Source organism: Barbatula barbatula, assembly GCF_947034865.1.
Source record: "Barbatula barbatula genome assembly, chromosome: 6".
NCBI classification, from domain to species: Eukaryota; Metazoa; Chordata; class Actinopteri; order Cypriniformes; family Nemacheilidae; genus Barbatula; species Barbatula barbatula.
In genome coordinates, this window is record NC_136765.1 from 12,095,963 (window position 1) to 12,114,680 (window position 18,718).

At 40.0% G+C, this 18,718-nt stretch overlaps 1 protein-coding gene across 2 annotated transcripts in view; it reads right to left on the minus strand.

Annotated features, from left to right (window-relative positions):
* The window catches only part of slc25a21 (solute carrier family 25 member 21), an 85,446-nt gene that overhangs the window by 24,602 nt on the left and 42,126 nt on the right, over window positions 1-18,718 (minus strand). For both annotated transcript variants that reach the window (XM_079458846.1, XM_079458847.1), the window contains exon 3: window positions 5,490-5,538. In XM_079458846.1, the coding sequence (XP_079314972.1) occupies window positions 5,490-5,538 (49 nt within the window). The remainder of the gene's footprint in view (window positions 1-5,489; window positions 5,539-18,718) is intronic.

Consider the following 18,718-nt stretch of genomic DNA (forward strand, 5'->3'; position numbering starts at 1 on the left):
GCGAGGGCAACCTGCGTTGTGCGCTTAGATCGTGAAAATAGGGCCCTAAATGTGCTTATGTTTTGGGTATTGTCATGTTAAAATCACATCCACGACCTGTCTTCAGTGATCAAGTTAGGGGGAGGAGGTTCTCGTCCAAGATTTTACGGAACATGGGCCTGTCCCTCGGCCCATCAATGCGGGGAAGTCATCCTGTGTCCGAGCAGAGAAAAGCCCTAAAGCATAATATTTCCATCACAGTGCTTCACCGTAGGGATGCTGTTCTAGGGGTCATAATTAGCATTTCTCTCCCTCCAAAAACAGTCAATTTTGGTCTCACAGCACTGTCTCCAAAGCCTTTTATGAGTCATTTTGATGTTCATTGTCAAACTTCAGACGAGCCAGGAGTGCCTTCTTGGGAAGGGGTTGCTTCAGGATCTCAATCGTTTATGGCATAGCGTGTTACCAATGGTTTGCTTGCTAACTGTGGTCCAAATTGTCTTGAAATCATTAACAAGCTTCTTCCGTGTAGTTTTGGGCTGATCTTTAACAATTCTCATGAATGATCATCTTTACCCCATTGGGAAAATCTTGCAGGTAGCTCCAGACCAAGGGCAATTTTTGTTTTAATTTTGTATTTCTTCTATTTCCAAATAATCGCACCAACAGTTGTTTGACCAAGCTTCTGTCTGTAGCCTATTCAATGTTTGTGCAGGTCTAAAATCTTGTCCCTGAGAAAACGATTTGGTCTTGACCATGGTGGTGGAGAGGTTGAAAGGGAAGATACAGATTCTGTTGGCAGGATTTTTTTATATACATAACAAGCTGACTTAGGAGTACTTTCTTAAAGTGACAGGACTAATCTGTGGTCCATATAGGCACATAACAAGTCTGTGGAGCCAGAATTCTTGCTGGTTGGTAGGGGATCAAATTCTTATTTTACTGACTGAAAGGCAAATAAATGCCTCCATTTATATACATACATTTATTTGACTTTCAGTCATTGAAATAAGAACTTGATCCCCTATCAACCTTTATGTACATTTGAAATTCGGTTTTTATCAGTTAAAAAAAAACCTACCATTAAAATGATATACCCTTATTTTCTTTGTAAGCAGGCAAACTTACTAAATCAGCATGGGATCAAAAAAGTATTTCCCTCACTGTATATATATATATATATATATATATATATATATATATATATAGATATTGGATATTTAACTGCAACAAAATTTATACCTCAGTAAGGATGACAGAATTACATAAAACAGAATATATAACACAAAACATTAGTAATGAAGTAATAAAATTAGTAATAAATAATAGTGAAGAACAGCACTTAAGGAAAAATCTGAATCAGTTGATACAGATAATAAATCAGCTAAGTGTCAAAATAAGTTTGCTACAGGAAAGCTGTACTGTATTGTTGTATTGTAAGTGAGCTACTGTCAATCCACAAAAATGTAGTTAGTACCAATAAAGCAGATCAAATATATTTGTTGCATTTTCTTATTTGTAAGCTCTAATACAAAGAACACTTTTCTTGTAAGCTGACAAAATGTAATCTTTATCATCTGTCCAATGATCCATTTTATTTCACCTCAAATTTTGTGTAGCTCGGTCTATTTAATCACAACTTTTCTGGACCCATTTTCTATGATGCCAGAACACTATGACCACATGTATGACTCAAATGAAGCAATATAGTTTATTATTGCCGATATTATTTATCCGACCCATAAACAACTGATAAAACCAACTCAAATTAACAATACTAATAACACTTGATTGTCCAAAACGATCTATATTAACCAGAGCAGTCATACTATACTCTGAACGCCCTTGGTGGAGACTCTGGCCAAAACACGTCAGTGGTAAACCACTAATATAAAGAGTTTTTTACTCCCTTTTTAAACCACAAATAATAGTGCCCTGGAGTTATTTTGGACTGCCTCTAGATTCCCTTTGTAATGAAACATACCACAACCAATGTTCTACTGACATTCTTCACTGTCATTGCGAGTAGTTACTATCCGACCGCTGATTGCAGAACCGACTTCCCATTCGCAGATAGCCACAGTCGGATCCCTGCCTGCAGTTTCTTCCATCAGAGCCGCCAGGCAGGGCAGGGTAGGATTAAGACATCACTGGAGCACAGCTGAGCGGCGTGCTGCTTTACAGGGCCGGATCGGCTCTCTGGCCTCCGAGCTTTGAGTCCTGCTGTTTAAAGGCTGTTTGAGGGATTCCATCGAGAGTGCAGAAGGGTTCAGTCAGCAGTCGGGGGTGGAAGTTTGTGGGCTCGTCTCTCACGGTCACCCGTGTCTGACAGGACAGCACGTCATCTGTCACAGGCCTCGTCAAACATCCGTTCCAGTGCAACCACCCCCACGGTGAAGATCCCTTTCAAGCGTGCTGAGATCAGACGATGGTTGTGACATCGTAGCGACTGTCATGAGGAGGAAACCCCAGATGTTTTAAAAACCCGCTGGTGGAGAGAACGGAGATAAGCGGGTGTGCTGAGTAATGCCCAAAGAGGACAACTGCATCAATACAGCCTGAGTTATGGTTGTCGTGGGACAAACATACATTTTTTGTTAATGTGCTGGTAAATCGAAAATACTGACTGGCTGGTTATGTCTCTATGAGGCAGTGCAGTTGCATGTAAAGAAAATTTGTGAGGATATAAAACAAAGTCCTTTTTAATTTGTAGCAAAGTCACATTTTAACTTAGGGAAGAAGAACACATTTAAATAAAAGGTCACTTTTAATATGTCTACAATTACAAATTACAAATGTTTCCTGTTTTTAATTCTTTGAAACACTCATGCAAAAAAGAAAGCAGATAGAGCCTGTAGGAGGGGCTTAAGGCGTGTTTGGGTTGGAGCAAGGCGACGTAACCGGAGCTTTTTCAACAAGAGCAATGCAAGCTCATTTTTGGTCTCTAATGAGTGTGGCAGGGAAGCCGGCATGATGATCAGAGTCAGATGGGGTGCCCCGAGCAGCCACCCCCTGCCGAAAGTGCCGCCTGACACCCTTTGTTACCTCCAAGTGAGCTGAGACCAGCCCATGAACCATGTAACTAGGTGGTTTCCAGGTTAATGAAAAGCTGTAACTCCAGTCTCACTGTCTCCTCAGAAGTCTAACTGACCTCTGAAACCCCCTGCCCACATCCCAGCAAGCCCCCTTTGAAACAAGATAACATTCCAACCTCGAAATGAGCAACCATTGAACGCAAGTAAATATAAGATGCACATTGACATGTCCTTGCTCACAAACCTTAATTTGTAAAGAATCTTTGTCATGTTTATTCACGGGCTATGGACAGTCAGACACAGTATAGGAGTCCAAGATGGTTCAGACACAACTGAACCCCTAATGAAAATACAAGAACGACTTTAAAGTAAACATTAATTCAACCTACATACGTTCTCTCAATGTTCTCCTTATCTACCGCCAGATGTTTGTTTGTGAGTTTGTGTGTGTGTGCCTAAGATGTACACGCCCCTCAGACCCCAATTTCCATCTCCGCCACTGCATGGCTCCAGCAACCTCATTTGTCCACGGTAAATATGTATTCTCAAGTATACATTTTGTCAGGTTCCCCTCAGAAAAAAAGCCTTTGATTCCACTAAGGCGGCTCATTGAAGAAAGAGAACGAGCGAAAAAAAAAACGTACTCTGGTTGGCATCCAATTTAGAGCAGCGGACATTAAAGTCACTAATAGGAGCCAGTCCTGCAGCTACATAGCGTTGCTGAGGAGGTGTGCTGGGCATTTGTGCTTCAGCGACTCTTTGAGACCTATGCTAATAGATTTCAGCTCTACTAACCCTTCACTAGCTCAATTAGCTTGCTTTAGTGTGACTGAAAAGCGGTAAGAGAGTGTGTGAGAGAGAGAGAGAGAGAGAGAGAGAGAGAGGGTGTATATATAAAAACTACATTTTAAAGAAATTTGATAGAGAAGACTTGCCACTGCAGCCAATGGCTGTTAATGCACAGCAGTGTGGTTGATAGGGTGTTCTCGTGGTTGCTAAGGTGGTTATTTAGCTAGCGTGATAAGGGTTCACCATGGAACACCACTAAACTTACATTACACATTAATATGAAGACTTTATATCTGGAATTTTTGGCCTGTTAAATCCCATCATATGAAAACTGGAAATACCTTTGAAAAGTAAAAGCAACATTTTCTCTTTTTTTTCAAGTGGGATGGTAAAGTAACATGCCAAATTGTCTAAATCTTCGGGCATCAGTAAAAGTGATATTAGCCTTGACAAACACCACTTAGCATCAATAATCAATTTCAGCAGTATGGTATCGCATTATGAGTCCTCTTCCGCGCTGGAAGAACAAAAACAAAGCGGCTGTCAAAACTGGCCAAGCCTGAAACCCTACGATCTGAGCTTATGAAAGATAGCGGCACATATGCGAGCCATGCTCACATATGATACGCATACACAGACCCACACAAAACAGATAAAACTGCTGCTCTTTACGCTGGCCTTTTATCACTTCTCGAGGAAGAGGATTACAAAGAAAATAGAGCGTGCACTTTTAACCCTGACCCTGTGTGAGGAGAGAGTGGCCTAACTGTGGCCTTACCTGTAATAAACCTTTTACCCCAAACAACAGACTCTAAATCACTCTACAGGACTCTAGGGTATCAAATATCGCTTCATGCGAGCGTACACACAAAGGCACCCGGCCGCAAACAAACACATGCAAATAGACACAAAGTAACACAAACACACCACCTTGACCACCCTTCCTCCTGAAAAGCACAAACCTCTCATTATCATCTCGAAAAGTTTATGCAATGAAAAACATAAATTGTTTACTGCAGTGTGTGCGCATGAGGGGTGTTAGTCTCAGAACCGGAGGTCCTGGCAGGGGCACGCAGAAGCTATAAAGGTTTAAGCATGGGCCACAACCTGTAAATGTGAAAGTTCACCTAAAAATGACAATTCTGTCATCATTTACTCATCCTCTTGTCATTTTAAACCTGTATCACTTTTTTTTCACAAAAGAAGATATCTTGAAGAATATTGTTAACTGGACATACTTGTTTGAAATGACAAGTGGGTGAGTAAATGGTGACAGAATTAAAATTTTGGGGAAACTACCCATTTCACTCCATACAGAGAGGCTCTAGTGTGAGGGCCTTGGTCACACACACCATAGTTTTTTTTACTTTCCACTCTTCTACACTGGCAGAAAGATTCAGCGTTTCTCTGTATTAACATCTCAGCGACTTGCATCAAAACAAGGAATAGAATTGAGTGAAATAATGAGGTAAGTATGTGTGCAATTGAAGCCCATTAAAAGGTATTACTTAAACATTGTGGGGGAATAAGTAAATGATGCATTTCATTTTCCACAAAAAGATTGCAGCTACCGCCATGAGTTCCCACAGAGGAAGAATTCCAGCTTTGAGCCAGCTCTGAATTACAAACAGAGAAATTGGCGAAAGAGAGGAAAGAGAGGAAATAATATGATAAATTATGTTTTACCTGGTCTTTACAACATCCAGCGGGTGCATCATACAAATCTCCACAAGACCTGCAGAGGATGAAAGTGTAAGTAATTAGATATCGGTTACACCCCTCTGTTAAAACTGATATCAATCCATCACTGAAATGAGACATGAGTAATACTTATGTTGTTATTCACTCACAGGCCATTAAGCTGTCATTACCAAATGCCAAATTTTCTTTCTCTTTTACATTCTCTCGCCATATTTCACGAGTCAATTTTTGGTAAACCATTCAAAATAGGCATTCAAGTTATTCATTCAAATATTCAACTCTTATAACGTCATACAGCAACTATTTTTAGCAGGATAATCATCCCAAATAAGGCTTTATTTCCTAAAAACACAACTGTTTGAAAGAGCTTTGGATGCTGCCAAGCACCAAGCCTCCCGAGACCCAAACGTGCGCTCTAATCCACAAATATTTCAGCATGTTAGAAAAGTGATGTATTAATACAGTACACCAAGAACCGTACATTTGTAAATGTAAATAAAACGACACAGATGTTTGCGAACCACGTGCGTGCGCGGTTGCTTGAAACGTCGGTGCAGGAGCGAGCGTGTCTTCGGTAGATGGAGGTTTTCCCCCTCTGAAATTCCAAAGTAACAGTCCCCCGATTTCACATCCGACAGGAGCTGCTTGGCCAGCAGCCACATTCGTCACTCTGGTCTTGTTTTTGCCTCCTTGCCACTCCACTGCAACTGACATGCGTGCGGTAAGGGATCTGGCAACAAAATGGCCTCCATGCAGAGATGTGGGACGTAGCGCTCCCCTGGCCTGCAAGTCATTACCGTCATCCATTTTATTCGGTTCCAACGTGCTGATTAATTTAAAATCCAATTTTTTTTTAAACTAATTTGATCTGGACCGGACTATAGAGAGGCTGCCGTAATGGCCCTGCTAATGCCAGCTTTGCAGTTTGTACACGCTCTAACCATGAGAGAGGGGCTGAAGGGTGAATGTTTCATGTGCTGAATAATGGTGATTTCACACTGCACGACACAGCGAACACCTCGGCCGTGCTGTTAACGTGCAGATCAGGTTCCATTTAGTACAACAGTTGAAACCGTATCTGTGTTAGGACATGGCTTATGTAAATAGTTAACAGCAAGATTCAATGTGTGTTTTGCTCTAACCAGTAGGTGACAGGAAGACGTGAAAAACTTTTTTGTGCACAGGTAGCTTTACCACACTTCAAACAGACTAAGGAGGTGCTATAAGAGCGAGATAAGTAAACATGTCTCGATGAGACTGCGCCTGAGGCGTTTTTAAATAATTATATGTCTGCATCGCAATTCTCAGCACCATTCTGCCATTTATTTTAATGGCTCCCCTCACAGATTCCTCTGTGTGTACACAGCTGCTGAGAAATACAGTCCTATACTAATTTCCTTCATTAAACGTATTGTTCATAAACAAGACGCTGCCTCCTTGGGGATTTTCCAGGAAAGTAATTATCGCGAGAAATACCAAAGACGTATTATAGTTCACCATTGTGACTTAATCTAGGTGCTGCTATACGGCAGAAGATCAGACGGCGACTTTCATAAAGCTAATGATGCATACAGAGGTGCTAAAAGGAAGATTAGACAAGCTTATGTTGTTCTTTTTTGGCATGTTACACGCAAGGGAACACGAGACCTTTGAACAGAGTTTGTGGCACATTCATAAACAAATCCTCGCTGGAGCTCGAGTTCTGTGGTTCAATTCACGTCATGCTGATACGAGGTGGTGGGAAGACATGTTAGCAGAAACGAGGAGAAAGATGGCTGATGAAAGATTGGGTATATCGCAGTCCCCTTGTCTCCCAAGGCAAAATAATGCAATAACATTTATCATTAGTTAATCACGGCTGCCAGGGCATCACAGGGGAAAATAATGTTACACACTCTGGAGACACATGTTTTCCATTTCAGCACTCTATCCATCTAGAGGAAATAAAGGAGAAAGAGGCCTGGGAGAGACATCTCAAAAACAGGGCAGCTGGAAGATTAGAGCTATTCGTACTTTAATCAATCATAAGGAATGGACACTGGGGTGGTATAGGCAGAATATTATTGTTTCAGACATATCAGTTAATAAAGATGTGAAACATATGTATTACTATATTGCCCTAAATCCTCAAATTAAAAGATGGCACTTGAGGATGAAAAATGCAACTAGGTCAGCATCCTTGTTGGTTCTCGAAAAAATATCCTAATAGCTAAATAAGATGTTCAAGTTACGGTAGATGATACAAAATACAGTGGTTGGTCCTATATAAGGGCTTGAACAACAACAACAGAACTATCAACAGTCAGATTTCATCTTCAGGAATATGTTTGTTACAGGAGCAACGACAGAGAAGCATTGAGTTAAATGTTAAGACGATGCCTGAATCTGTGTGAACCTTGTTGGTGCTCTAGAGTGTATGAAAGGGCCAAGGATCAAAGGTAGGAACCAGTGAGTTGTAGGAAGCAGTGGGTTGCTGAGAAAGCCTGTCACTCATTTGAGTCTAATGAACACCATGTTTGGCGAAAAACAACGCCGTAGTTAAGCTAGACACAAGAATTACCATCTTAAGAGTTACGGGAAACAGGAAATACACAAACAAGGTGAGAACGTGAAAGAATAAACCACAGCCACCATTGGCATGTTCCATATGGATGGATCTAAGAGAGCAAGAAAAAGATCAGGCCAAGAGATTGATAGACTGCAAAAGAAAAGTTTCCAATACACAAGTAATTAAACATCGAAAGTGAATAGCAGCTGTGCTCTTGAAAGAGAGGCCCAGAGCATCAGCCACAATAAATGGAAAGATGAGATGATTATGTAAGAAATTATTGGCTAAAATTTGAAACAAGATGGGAACAAGATCTTTTTTTTAGATTGAACTTCAAATCCAAGTTCCTCTGTTGCCCAGATTTACAAGGGATAGTTCACACAAAAAATGTAATTCCTTTGTCATTCTCATCATCGTGTCATTCCAATGGCATGAGAGTAAACTTGGTTTGTGGACGACAGCATTATTTACTCATTCCGGAATTTTTTTCCTGAACTTATCCGGTCACAAAGTGCCTAATTATGACAGAAATTTCATTTAGGGGTGAACTATTCCCATAAGCAATCTTACCCTTATCCAAAACTACCTGTATTCTCGTTGGTATAGGACAGAGCACGACTGCTCCAAGGAGGTAGGACGAGAACATGCAAGCACTATTCGCATGTTTTCCTTGACAGCTGCGGAGCCATACGCGACCCATTTGATAAGATGGATCAACATTACCCTGAGTCATTTAGCACATGTAAGGGATATTAAACCTTATCAGATATTAAATCAGGCACAACAGATGCAAAACACTAGCCTCGTTTTCTCCACACTACTTCCTGATCGGGGCGTGTCTGTTGACAGCATTGGTTTAGTTTATCACTTTCAATATCTACCTGAAATAAAATAGTAAATAGCAGGCGGTGTAAACCAATGAAGCTGAATACATTTCGGCAGGATAAAAAGCCACAAATATTTTCCGAGACATATGTGTCGAATTGAACCCATATAGAAACCAAAAGTCTTCCTATCCAAAAATCTCTGTGGGCTTTGCCACCCAAATGTTCTGTTGCACCATGGGATTTCTGTCTGTCAACACATGCTACTGTTTGATCATGTCCCTGAAGTGCAGTGGGGAAAGTGGAGACAGAAATTCACTCTCTCTGAACTTCTCCGTAATAAAGTCACTTAGTCAAAGTACAGGCAGAAATTGACTTGCCATCTGGTTGGTGTTTGAGGCTTAGTTCCGCCTCAGTGCGTGACATATCATTGAGTTCCATTATTTGGCGTGTCTTTTGTCTCTGAATCACAATAGCACTGACAGTTTCTGTCATCTACGGCTTCTTTACCCGCAGTTACATGCTAGCAAGCAGCCACACACACACATTGAAACAAATTGCCAAGGAGAGGCAATTGCCCTCAAGATACACTCACACGATGTTGCAAACCTTCGACTGCAACAATGACGCCAAAACACACTATAGTTTAGAGTGCAATTCATCAAAAGGTGACATCACTTATTTTGACAACATGTTTGCATTTTAGAATCTACTTGTGTTAATCAAGTTTTACACACTTGTGAAAAGTTCTTCAGGAATGCTTGATACTAGAGTGTACTATCTGTACTAGGTGTTGCCTCCAGTATTGATCTTTGTCGGATAACCAGGTTATGTGCCTCAGCAAAGTTAAGATACGAGTATTTGATCTTGGGTCATACCACAGCAAATGTCTTTATAATGTCCTGATATCTTTCCTGATATACATCACCTCGGTTGAGATCGCTATCTTCAGTTGGTTTTGGCTCGGGCAAGTACCCGACTCTTGCTCCCACGCAAAAGTGAGAAAGAAAAATAGCACAGTGACAGTAAATGATTGCTCAACATGCACAGGTGTCATCAATCATCTGGAGACAGCCCGAGCGAGATTTCCCCAAAGAAAAGGGTAGAGGAGAAGACGTCAGAAGAGGGAAGGGAGGTTCATATGAAGTAAAGTGTTACAAAAGTGAGTTGTCCGCAACTAACTACCAGTTCCATAACCATTATCAGAGCTACTAGACTAACACAGCTGTTTGCGTTTCCACTTAACCTATTAACTAAATGGGTTAGCATCACACTTGACTTGCTTCAAAGCATGCAGAAAACGCCTTTGGCCGTGACTGCTTAAGAGCTGTTGAGAGAAAACAACCACAATCCCTCACATTTTGAGAGATTTGAATATTTAAATAATTGGAGGTGCAAATTGCTTCCTCCTGTTATATTGTCATGTGTGCATTGCTTGGCATGACACAATGTATATAGTAGAATTCGACTGACAGATCACTGTCAAAATGCCAACACAATAATAAAGAGGGCCGCTACTCCAGCCCACGGGCCCAATGAAGGGAGAGTTCACCCATTTATTCTCCTTCATGTTGTCCAAAACCTGTTTATGTTTTTTTGTGGGAAACAAAAGAAGATATTTCGTGAATTATACTTCAGTGGATTTGTGTCCATACAATGGAAGTCAATGGTGGCCAATATTGTTTGGTTTCCACATCTTTTGTGTTCTGCAGAAGAAAGAGTCATACAGGTTTGTAATGACATGAAGGCGAAAAAATGATGAAAGAATTTTCATGTTTGGGTGAACTATCCCTTTTACATACACTATCCCCCTAAATTCCACCAAGAACGAAAATACTTTTTCTTGAGAAATTTGTGACTATGAGTCCCATGGTTTTTATCTTAATCCAGCCCTATCCTAAAAAACAGATAATATATTTTATGCATTTACACTTTTGATTAAAAATATTCTCATTATATCTCACAAAACCATTGGTTGAAGACTTCTCCTGAAATGGCTTTTGAGCACTCTTTAGAGGTCTCATATCTAGAGTCTGATCTCAGAGGTGCAGATCAGACATTCCTCGATTCCAAAGCGGCAAGGTTTGACTGTGTTCCTTAAACCAACCAGTAGTTAATTGAACGCACCCTTATCATCTCTGACACCTCCACGCTACACTTCATGAATGCTTCTCAAAACACAGAGACGCAGGAATGCTAAACATACAGATGGTATGAGGCGCGTTGCACCATTTGTCATCCTGAACAACAATGACCATCTGATTAGCTATCAGAAGTTCAAACCTCACACAGGCATCCGATTCCAACACTGGACTGAAAATACAGGTACTAGGTGATGTGTGAGCGACGCAAAACAGAGATGACAAAAATCTACGTGCAAGATGCGCAAGCATGTAGATGGTCAAACCTGAAATACAGTATGAATCTGCAAGCCTAAATTATAATGATCATGTTAACACAGAGATCATTGCAGTACAGGATGGTGATTGGTCAATTTGGCATAACCCTAATCGCCAACCATGCATAATTGATGAACAAGTGTGTGGCATCATAGCACTTACTATATTAGCAATAAGCCATGAGGTGTCTTGCATCAAAGTGGTTTTATCAAGGGTTGTTCTTTAGCATGACGTAAAGTAAATTGGTATGGACAAAACAAAAATAAGAAAATAAGCAAGACATTTGTTAGACATATGAGCTATTGAGATATGTTGACCTGGGTGGAATGTTGTGTTTAGTGTGAGGAAGAGAAGAGAAAACAGGAAATTCTGAAGGAATGAAAAACAAATAAGCTAGAAGTCATTTTTCACCACACATCGTTGCTCTGCTGAAGCTCAGTGGGTGCCTGTTTTATTTTCTTGAATGAACAGCTTTTATCTAGAAACATTTTTCAGGTCAGCCTATTCTACAATCTCTGTCATTCATGCAAAAACTGCATTGTTGACTTGTCTATTCAAACCACAAATGTAATAAAAGGTTTGTTTGTTACTTGCGTAACATAAATGGACTGCATTTGAAACATGTTAGTAGCATTTTTATACCATATTTTGATTAGTCTACACTACAAGAAAGAAAGAAAGAAAGAAACAAACAAACATGTAACTCGATGGTGCACGAATATGTAAATCATTTTATTCCATGGTATCAGATATCATCACAATAGGAAAACATACTGTGGCATTATCATAGTCAAGTTCAAAATACAGAGGACTACAATGATAAAACCACGCTTTACACGTTCATGATAGTTAAGCAAAAAATAACATACCAAAATCAGAAAAGAAAATGTTTATTTAACTGCAAAGATTCAATTTCCTAAAACAAAGATACATTATTTAACAGAACGCAAATACAAAGAGTATTGGGTAGCACTTTATTTTACATGTACATGCTGTGCACATACTATACCCTAACCCATATTAAGTACTTTACATGAACAGCATTTAGCAGAATTCTTTTGGAAAGTGGACATACTGTAAAATAACGCACAACCAAATAGAACACATAAAGACATCGAAGTTACAGAAGAAATGTTTTTCATTAGATGCAAATACAGTTTTAACTGATATTGACTTGGTTTAAGATATATTTAGAGTTGAAGTCTATTCTTTGGAATTGGACAATGACAGCGTGCAATCTGCTAACAGCGAAAAACAGATCAAACAGCAATGCTAAATCACCAACCCAAAACTGTAACTACAGGTCTCATTTTCAGATTTAACCTTCTTTCTGAGAGTGCAGTCTTTGCAACTACAAACCTTTCATACAGTACCTTTCATAGTTTTATCCTGTGATCTATGTATCCTAACATACAGCTAGTGTGCTTGCGCTCTAACTTCTATCATCAACACCTTAATAATAAACAACAACATAAAGCACAACATATGCAAAAACCCTACTGTCATTTCCATGAACATTTCCAAACCAATAAACATGGAAGTCAATGCACAGTTTCCGCAAACTAGCCAGCCACACACAATATCGGTGCATTTTGATGAGGCCGTCACCATCAAATAGTGGTGGTTGGGGCGGCCGGGCCCTGTGTGTGTGTGTGGGTGGGTGTCAGTTTAATGCTGCTTTTGTGCAATTCGGTGGGTTTTTGTTTATTTAAGCTAGTTTTTTGTTACCTGGGCATGCAATTGCAGACCCACTTCAAAGAACCCACTCATTCAATGCGAGACAGCATGCAGCTCAATGCTGTTTAGTCATATACTTACTGAAGGAATTCTGTAAAAATCACCTGTGATGTTTATTGCTTGCTTAGTATTCAATGGATCTAAACAGGCTCTCAAATAGGAACCATGAAAACTAGTTCTGCTTCCTATAAAGAACTGTCAAGTTCTGAGCTGCATAGTGGTCATAGGTGTGCATAAGTGATTGTGTCACACATGCTGTTATGTCAATCACCCTAGAGGATGAGCTGTGTCATTACTGTCACCTAGTGGACACTCATGAGACAGAGTTGAAAGGGACATGATTTGTGATGGTATACAAATAGACCCTAGAAAGCAAATGGCTGTCTTTACACACCATTTACACCAGAGAGAGGTGAACTTGTTGTGAGAAGTATAAGAGGCATGGAATAAGGATTGAAGGAGAATGAAATAAGATTAAAGACTGAGACAAAATAAGGACCAAGTAAAGCAGAGGGCACACTGTGTGATTTTAAATATCCATTTAAGATTGATGCTAACAAATTCACAACTAAAAGCCGAGTCACACTGAGCAATTGTCGTTATTTTTACGAGAACATCTCAAAAGTTCTGACACTTGCAGTATGTTATCATAGGAAATATTTAATCACAACAGTAATTCATCGGCCAACATGTCAAACAAGTGGTTAAAGACTACAGATTTGAGCATAGGACCATAACAATCTTATGGGATTCTCAAAATCTCTCAGATGGCCAAATCTGGGCTAAAATCGTAGTGTGTGCCTGGCATTTCTTTGAAAGATCTCTGTACATCAGCAGTTCTTTTTCAATAAATCAATGGTGTAAACTGTGCATCTATTGTACAAAGCACGTTGTTAAAATCTTAAAATAGTAAAACTGTGCAATTTCTGTGCCTCCAGTGAACCAAATGGAATAGCAAAACTACTGTTTTCAAACAGGTTTCCCGAGAACTCCCCCTGGCACAGTCGGTGAAACGTTTAATCACAAAATATCAATATTAATTGAGAAAAGCAAACAGAGTAATGTATTACCATTGTTAAACCACAACACTGCCGTCTATCAACAGATTAATTTTTTAGAAAAAACAAAAAGGATATTATGTTTTAATGCTCTCCTACTTGCAAGTCGTTTTGGATAAAAGCGTCTGCCAAATGAATAAATGTGAATGCAAATATAATTCAGTATATCAGCATGAAAAAAACATTACCTTATCTTTTAAAAAATCTGTTTTATATTGTCTCATTAAATAAGAAAGTACAAAGTGAGAACATCAGAGTTGGAGACAACATGTGACCTCTTCAAACTGCGTGCGCCATATATGACCTGGACAGCAGACGTAAGGGGTTTGTCCACTGCTTCAGAAACGTGCACATATAGTCCATAAAAGCTGATAATGAACCCAATTATGGGCCGGGAACAGCAATAATAGAGTTTTAGTGGGGCAGTAAATTCTTTAATTACCTGTTAACACCTTGTGTCTCTTTGGACAAGTGCAGAAATAAGGCCCCTGGATCTGTGTAGACCAGAGGCCCCGCTGGGGCACACTTCGTTGAGCAAAGACTCATCCCTGCCGTCCCATCACGGCAGACTCGGAATGAAGTTAACTCGGCTGAAGTTTACAGAGTGAAAAGATGAGCCTGGCCATCCCAAGTCCAGACAACTAAAAACAAGCGCTTTGCCTGCAAGGTGTACGAACAGATCAGAGAATAATGGAAAAGAACAACGGACATTCTTAAAGAATGATATGATCTTTCCTTTCCCCAGGGGTCGTCTTTGAGGAAACCATGAAAAACTTTTGAGGAAATAAAGATCTTTAACAAACACTTTTATGCTAAAAAAATCCCGGCTTGCTTTGTAGTGATATACTGTAGTAGCGTTGTTAAAGCGCCGTTTAGCGTGAGAGACTGAACCAGGAAGCCATTACTGAAGTGTAAACGCACTCAGCCAGCACTGGCCAAACACAAGAGAAACATGTTTCACCACCCAGCCTTAAAGAGAAAGACAGACAAAAACACACACACACACACACACGCACACACACACACACACACACACACACAGTTAAGGATCTCTAAATTGTAAGATGCTTTAGTTTAATAGAGTGGGTACACACACACACACACACTCACACTTTCCAAGCATTACATAAGCGATGCTGGGCAGCCGTGGTGGCGGTTTGGGTCTGATGAGAGACTGTGATTATGTTACATATGGCCGTGGTCTGATGCAGTAATTATGAAATCAGGCATGAGGCTCGGCCCTTTGTGCATTTCAGCGATTGTGTATGCATGCATGTTTGTCAGTAATGAGGACCAAGACAGAGTGTGTGTGAGTGATCTACTGTCATTACAGGAATCAGTGTAATGAATTGGGCTGAACTGTGTAGTCAGTGCGCTGTCCGATCTGATGACATGGCATGGTTGACAGCAGCTGGCAGCAGGTAACGTGGCATCATTCCATGCCGCCCTCTTGCCAAGCGCGCTGGGGAAAAAACGTATCATCATGATCTGCATGTACATGCATACAATCACTCCTGTAGACACGCGTTTATACAGAAAGCACATTGACATGACATAGAATCCAGCTCTAGCTTTCTCTTACCGCAACCGAAGTAATATTTCACATATGAAAAACACAGCTCCCTTTCAAATCGCACCATTATTGCTGAGCAGCAGTATCCACACTACCAAAAAGTACTATAACCACTAATGAAATTCAGCATCACGCATGAAAACAAGCACCGTAACTCCATAATTAAAGGGTCAGGATCCTAATACTGGACACCCTCCAAGCCAGCCCATTATGCGTTGGGCTTTTTTGTAATCCAGCAATTTGTCAAAGGATTCAGAAATATTTCAAACTGTCAGGGTAAAATTGTTCATGAGCTTGTGGTATTATTTCAGAGATGTAAAGCAAGCAGTGGGTTGGGATGTGAAGAGCTAAGCCGAGGCAAAGAGACATACTTGAGAGCGCTTGTGTTTAACACGGTACTCGAATAGATAACGCAACAAAATGAGCGAGTGGCTTACTGCAGGCTTCAAAGTTCAGCTGTGAGAATGCTGATTAAAGGCACCTTTGAAGGAGCAGGCTACTATATCCGGTACTTAAAACTGGCGTTTTTAACTCAGCCTCATGTTGTTCTAAGCCTGCGACTTTCTTCCATAGAGCAAAATACAAGAAATTTTACAGAATGTTCATGTTTCTCTTTCTCAAACAAGCAAAGCCAACATTGACCAAGGAAATTGTTTATAGTGGTAGCGCGATATGGGTTTTATCAATAATGTGATTAAACAAGTAAATGTGAGACAAATGTGTTGTAACTAAATGAACAATTATTACGTATACAAAATACATAGGACCTTAAAAGTATCGTTTCCGGTGTGTGAAAGCTAGTGGCTTCTAGCAACACACGGCTCAGTCCAGCCCTTCCTTTCGGAGCACTACGGGAGCTGACACAAAACTAAGATATCGTCATGTTTTGCTTCTTTGCAAAAGGAGATAATGTATTACCGAAACGCGCTCTGTAGAGCAGTTTGTCCGTTTAAGGCTACTGTAGAAACAGAAATATAAGAGGACCCGCGGCGTAGGCAGGTAGAATGTAGAATATAGCATTCGTGTCAATAGATCCTCCAAAAATACGTACCTTATACAATCTCATCCACCTTACACCTGTGTCAAATGCTGGCTTTACATCGGAGTGGCCTTTTTATGAACAAACAAATGCGCTGTATGGAGGCAGAACTAAATAAATTATCGTAATATTGACCCAAAATATCTGTATCGGTTTCAGCATTAATTGTTTTTTGTCTGTTTCTTGCTTGATCATATAGAATCGTGTTTAAATGTGTAGGAGAACTGCAGCAGAGGGAAATATTTTTTATGAAATAACTGTACATTTTGGTCTTAACCTCATAAAGCTACTGTATGAACTCAGAAGAGTTGTAATACAAACAGGCGTTACACGGATAACTTTTAGAGCTTCAAAACTCCCCATTCACTTGAAAAAGCAGATTTTCTAAATATTTTATGTTCCACGGAGGAAAGAAAATCACAGATTAGGAACGACATGAGGGTGATTAAATAATAACAGGACATTTACCGTTGGATAAACTATTACTGTAAAGATGGAGAAAAGCTACACACGGTGCATAATAAAATAAACACAGAATCTAAAAGCGGTGGATGGTGACCACCAATAGCAACAGAGGGAAAGCGAGATGTCGGCAAATATTCCTCTGTGTGCGAGCGTGGGGTTTTGAAGATCCGCACAGATGCAGAGGAGAAAGGGAGAAAAAACGCCTGTGAGCTTTTCTCTGCCTCTGGCAGATGTGGACAATGAACTCTTGACACAGCCAAAGCCACTTTATGTTCAACATGTGTGTTTGTTACTGTCTCTGGCAGTCAGGCTGAATGTGTGTGTGGAAGATGAGCGTAGCAGCAGGATATGTGGCAATCTGGGAGGTTGGCCGTAATGACACACGAGGGACAGATTAGCTTCCTGTCTGTCAGAATTCCATCAGAGAGCAGCTGATTTACAGCCTGGACTGACCAGGCTGCCTGCCCTGTACCCAAAGCAAATACACACACACACACACAGATACATTATTTATATAAAGGCTTTGAGAAAGCATACGCTCTTCGAGATGTTGCCTTGTCTAATCCGATGAGTGCAGTCTCTATTAGCATTGCTGAATGCGTGATTTGTTAAACTATGATCTCGGTGTAAATCGGGACCAGTGTGTTGGTGTGAAACCGTGCGGTAACCCCTCAATGACACTCAGCATGCCGTGGTCTGCCGGTCCAGGATGGTGAGAGCAAGATGGACAGATGCATTAAACAACATGTCACCCTCAAACACAACAATGATTAATCGCACACTGCAAATTATAAGCACCTGTACAACTGGCCACAGATCACCATCCCCTCCTCTTCACATTCATTCTGTACACACAATCCTCACTTAGCCTTTGAAGTTTTTTCATTTTTTACCTGATTGATAGCAACATTATGATTTTTTGTTAAAAATAATAGAAACATTATATCAAAGAACCATGTATTTGATGGGAATTTCCAGCGAAAATACATTTTAAATAATGGACAAATTCACACTCTACCACCTTAAATGCCACTAAAACACATTTTTAGAGCAACTAACCAAATGTTGCTTTTTATCAAAAGGGTGCGCCGCAAGTATGTTCTTACAGTAGTAAGTACGTTTTCCATTTAGAAGAGTGAACTGTTCATAGTCATTATCCCTTAGCCGGTTTAAAAGCAATTCTCAGTTCAATCTATCTGACAGCATGAAACTGATACTTTAAAAATGTCACGACGCATGACAAAAAAGTACAAGCAAGGAAATACCACTGCAGCCCAGCAAAGCAGAAAATTTGTCAAGAAAAAAACCATAAAATGTAAAACAGAAGCATTAAAACATTATTTAGTACAATAATGTTGTGTTTGTAATTATTATATTATGTTATATCATATTATTTATTGTTTATTATGATTACTTGACCACTTAAAAAGCTCTTTTATAATAAATACCCAAATCACGGTTTGATTCTAATATATTTGTTGATTGATGACTGAAATTAAGTGTAATATAATACATAGTATTATTATCTCCGTGGGGACAGTCCATATGTGAATTATTGTTATACTGTACAA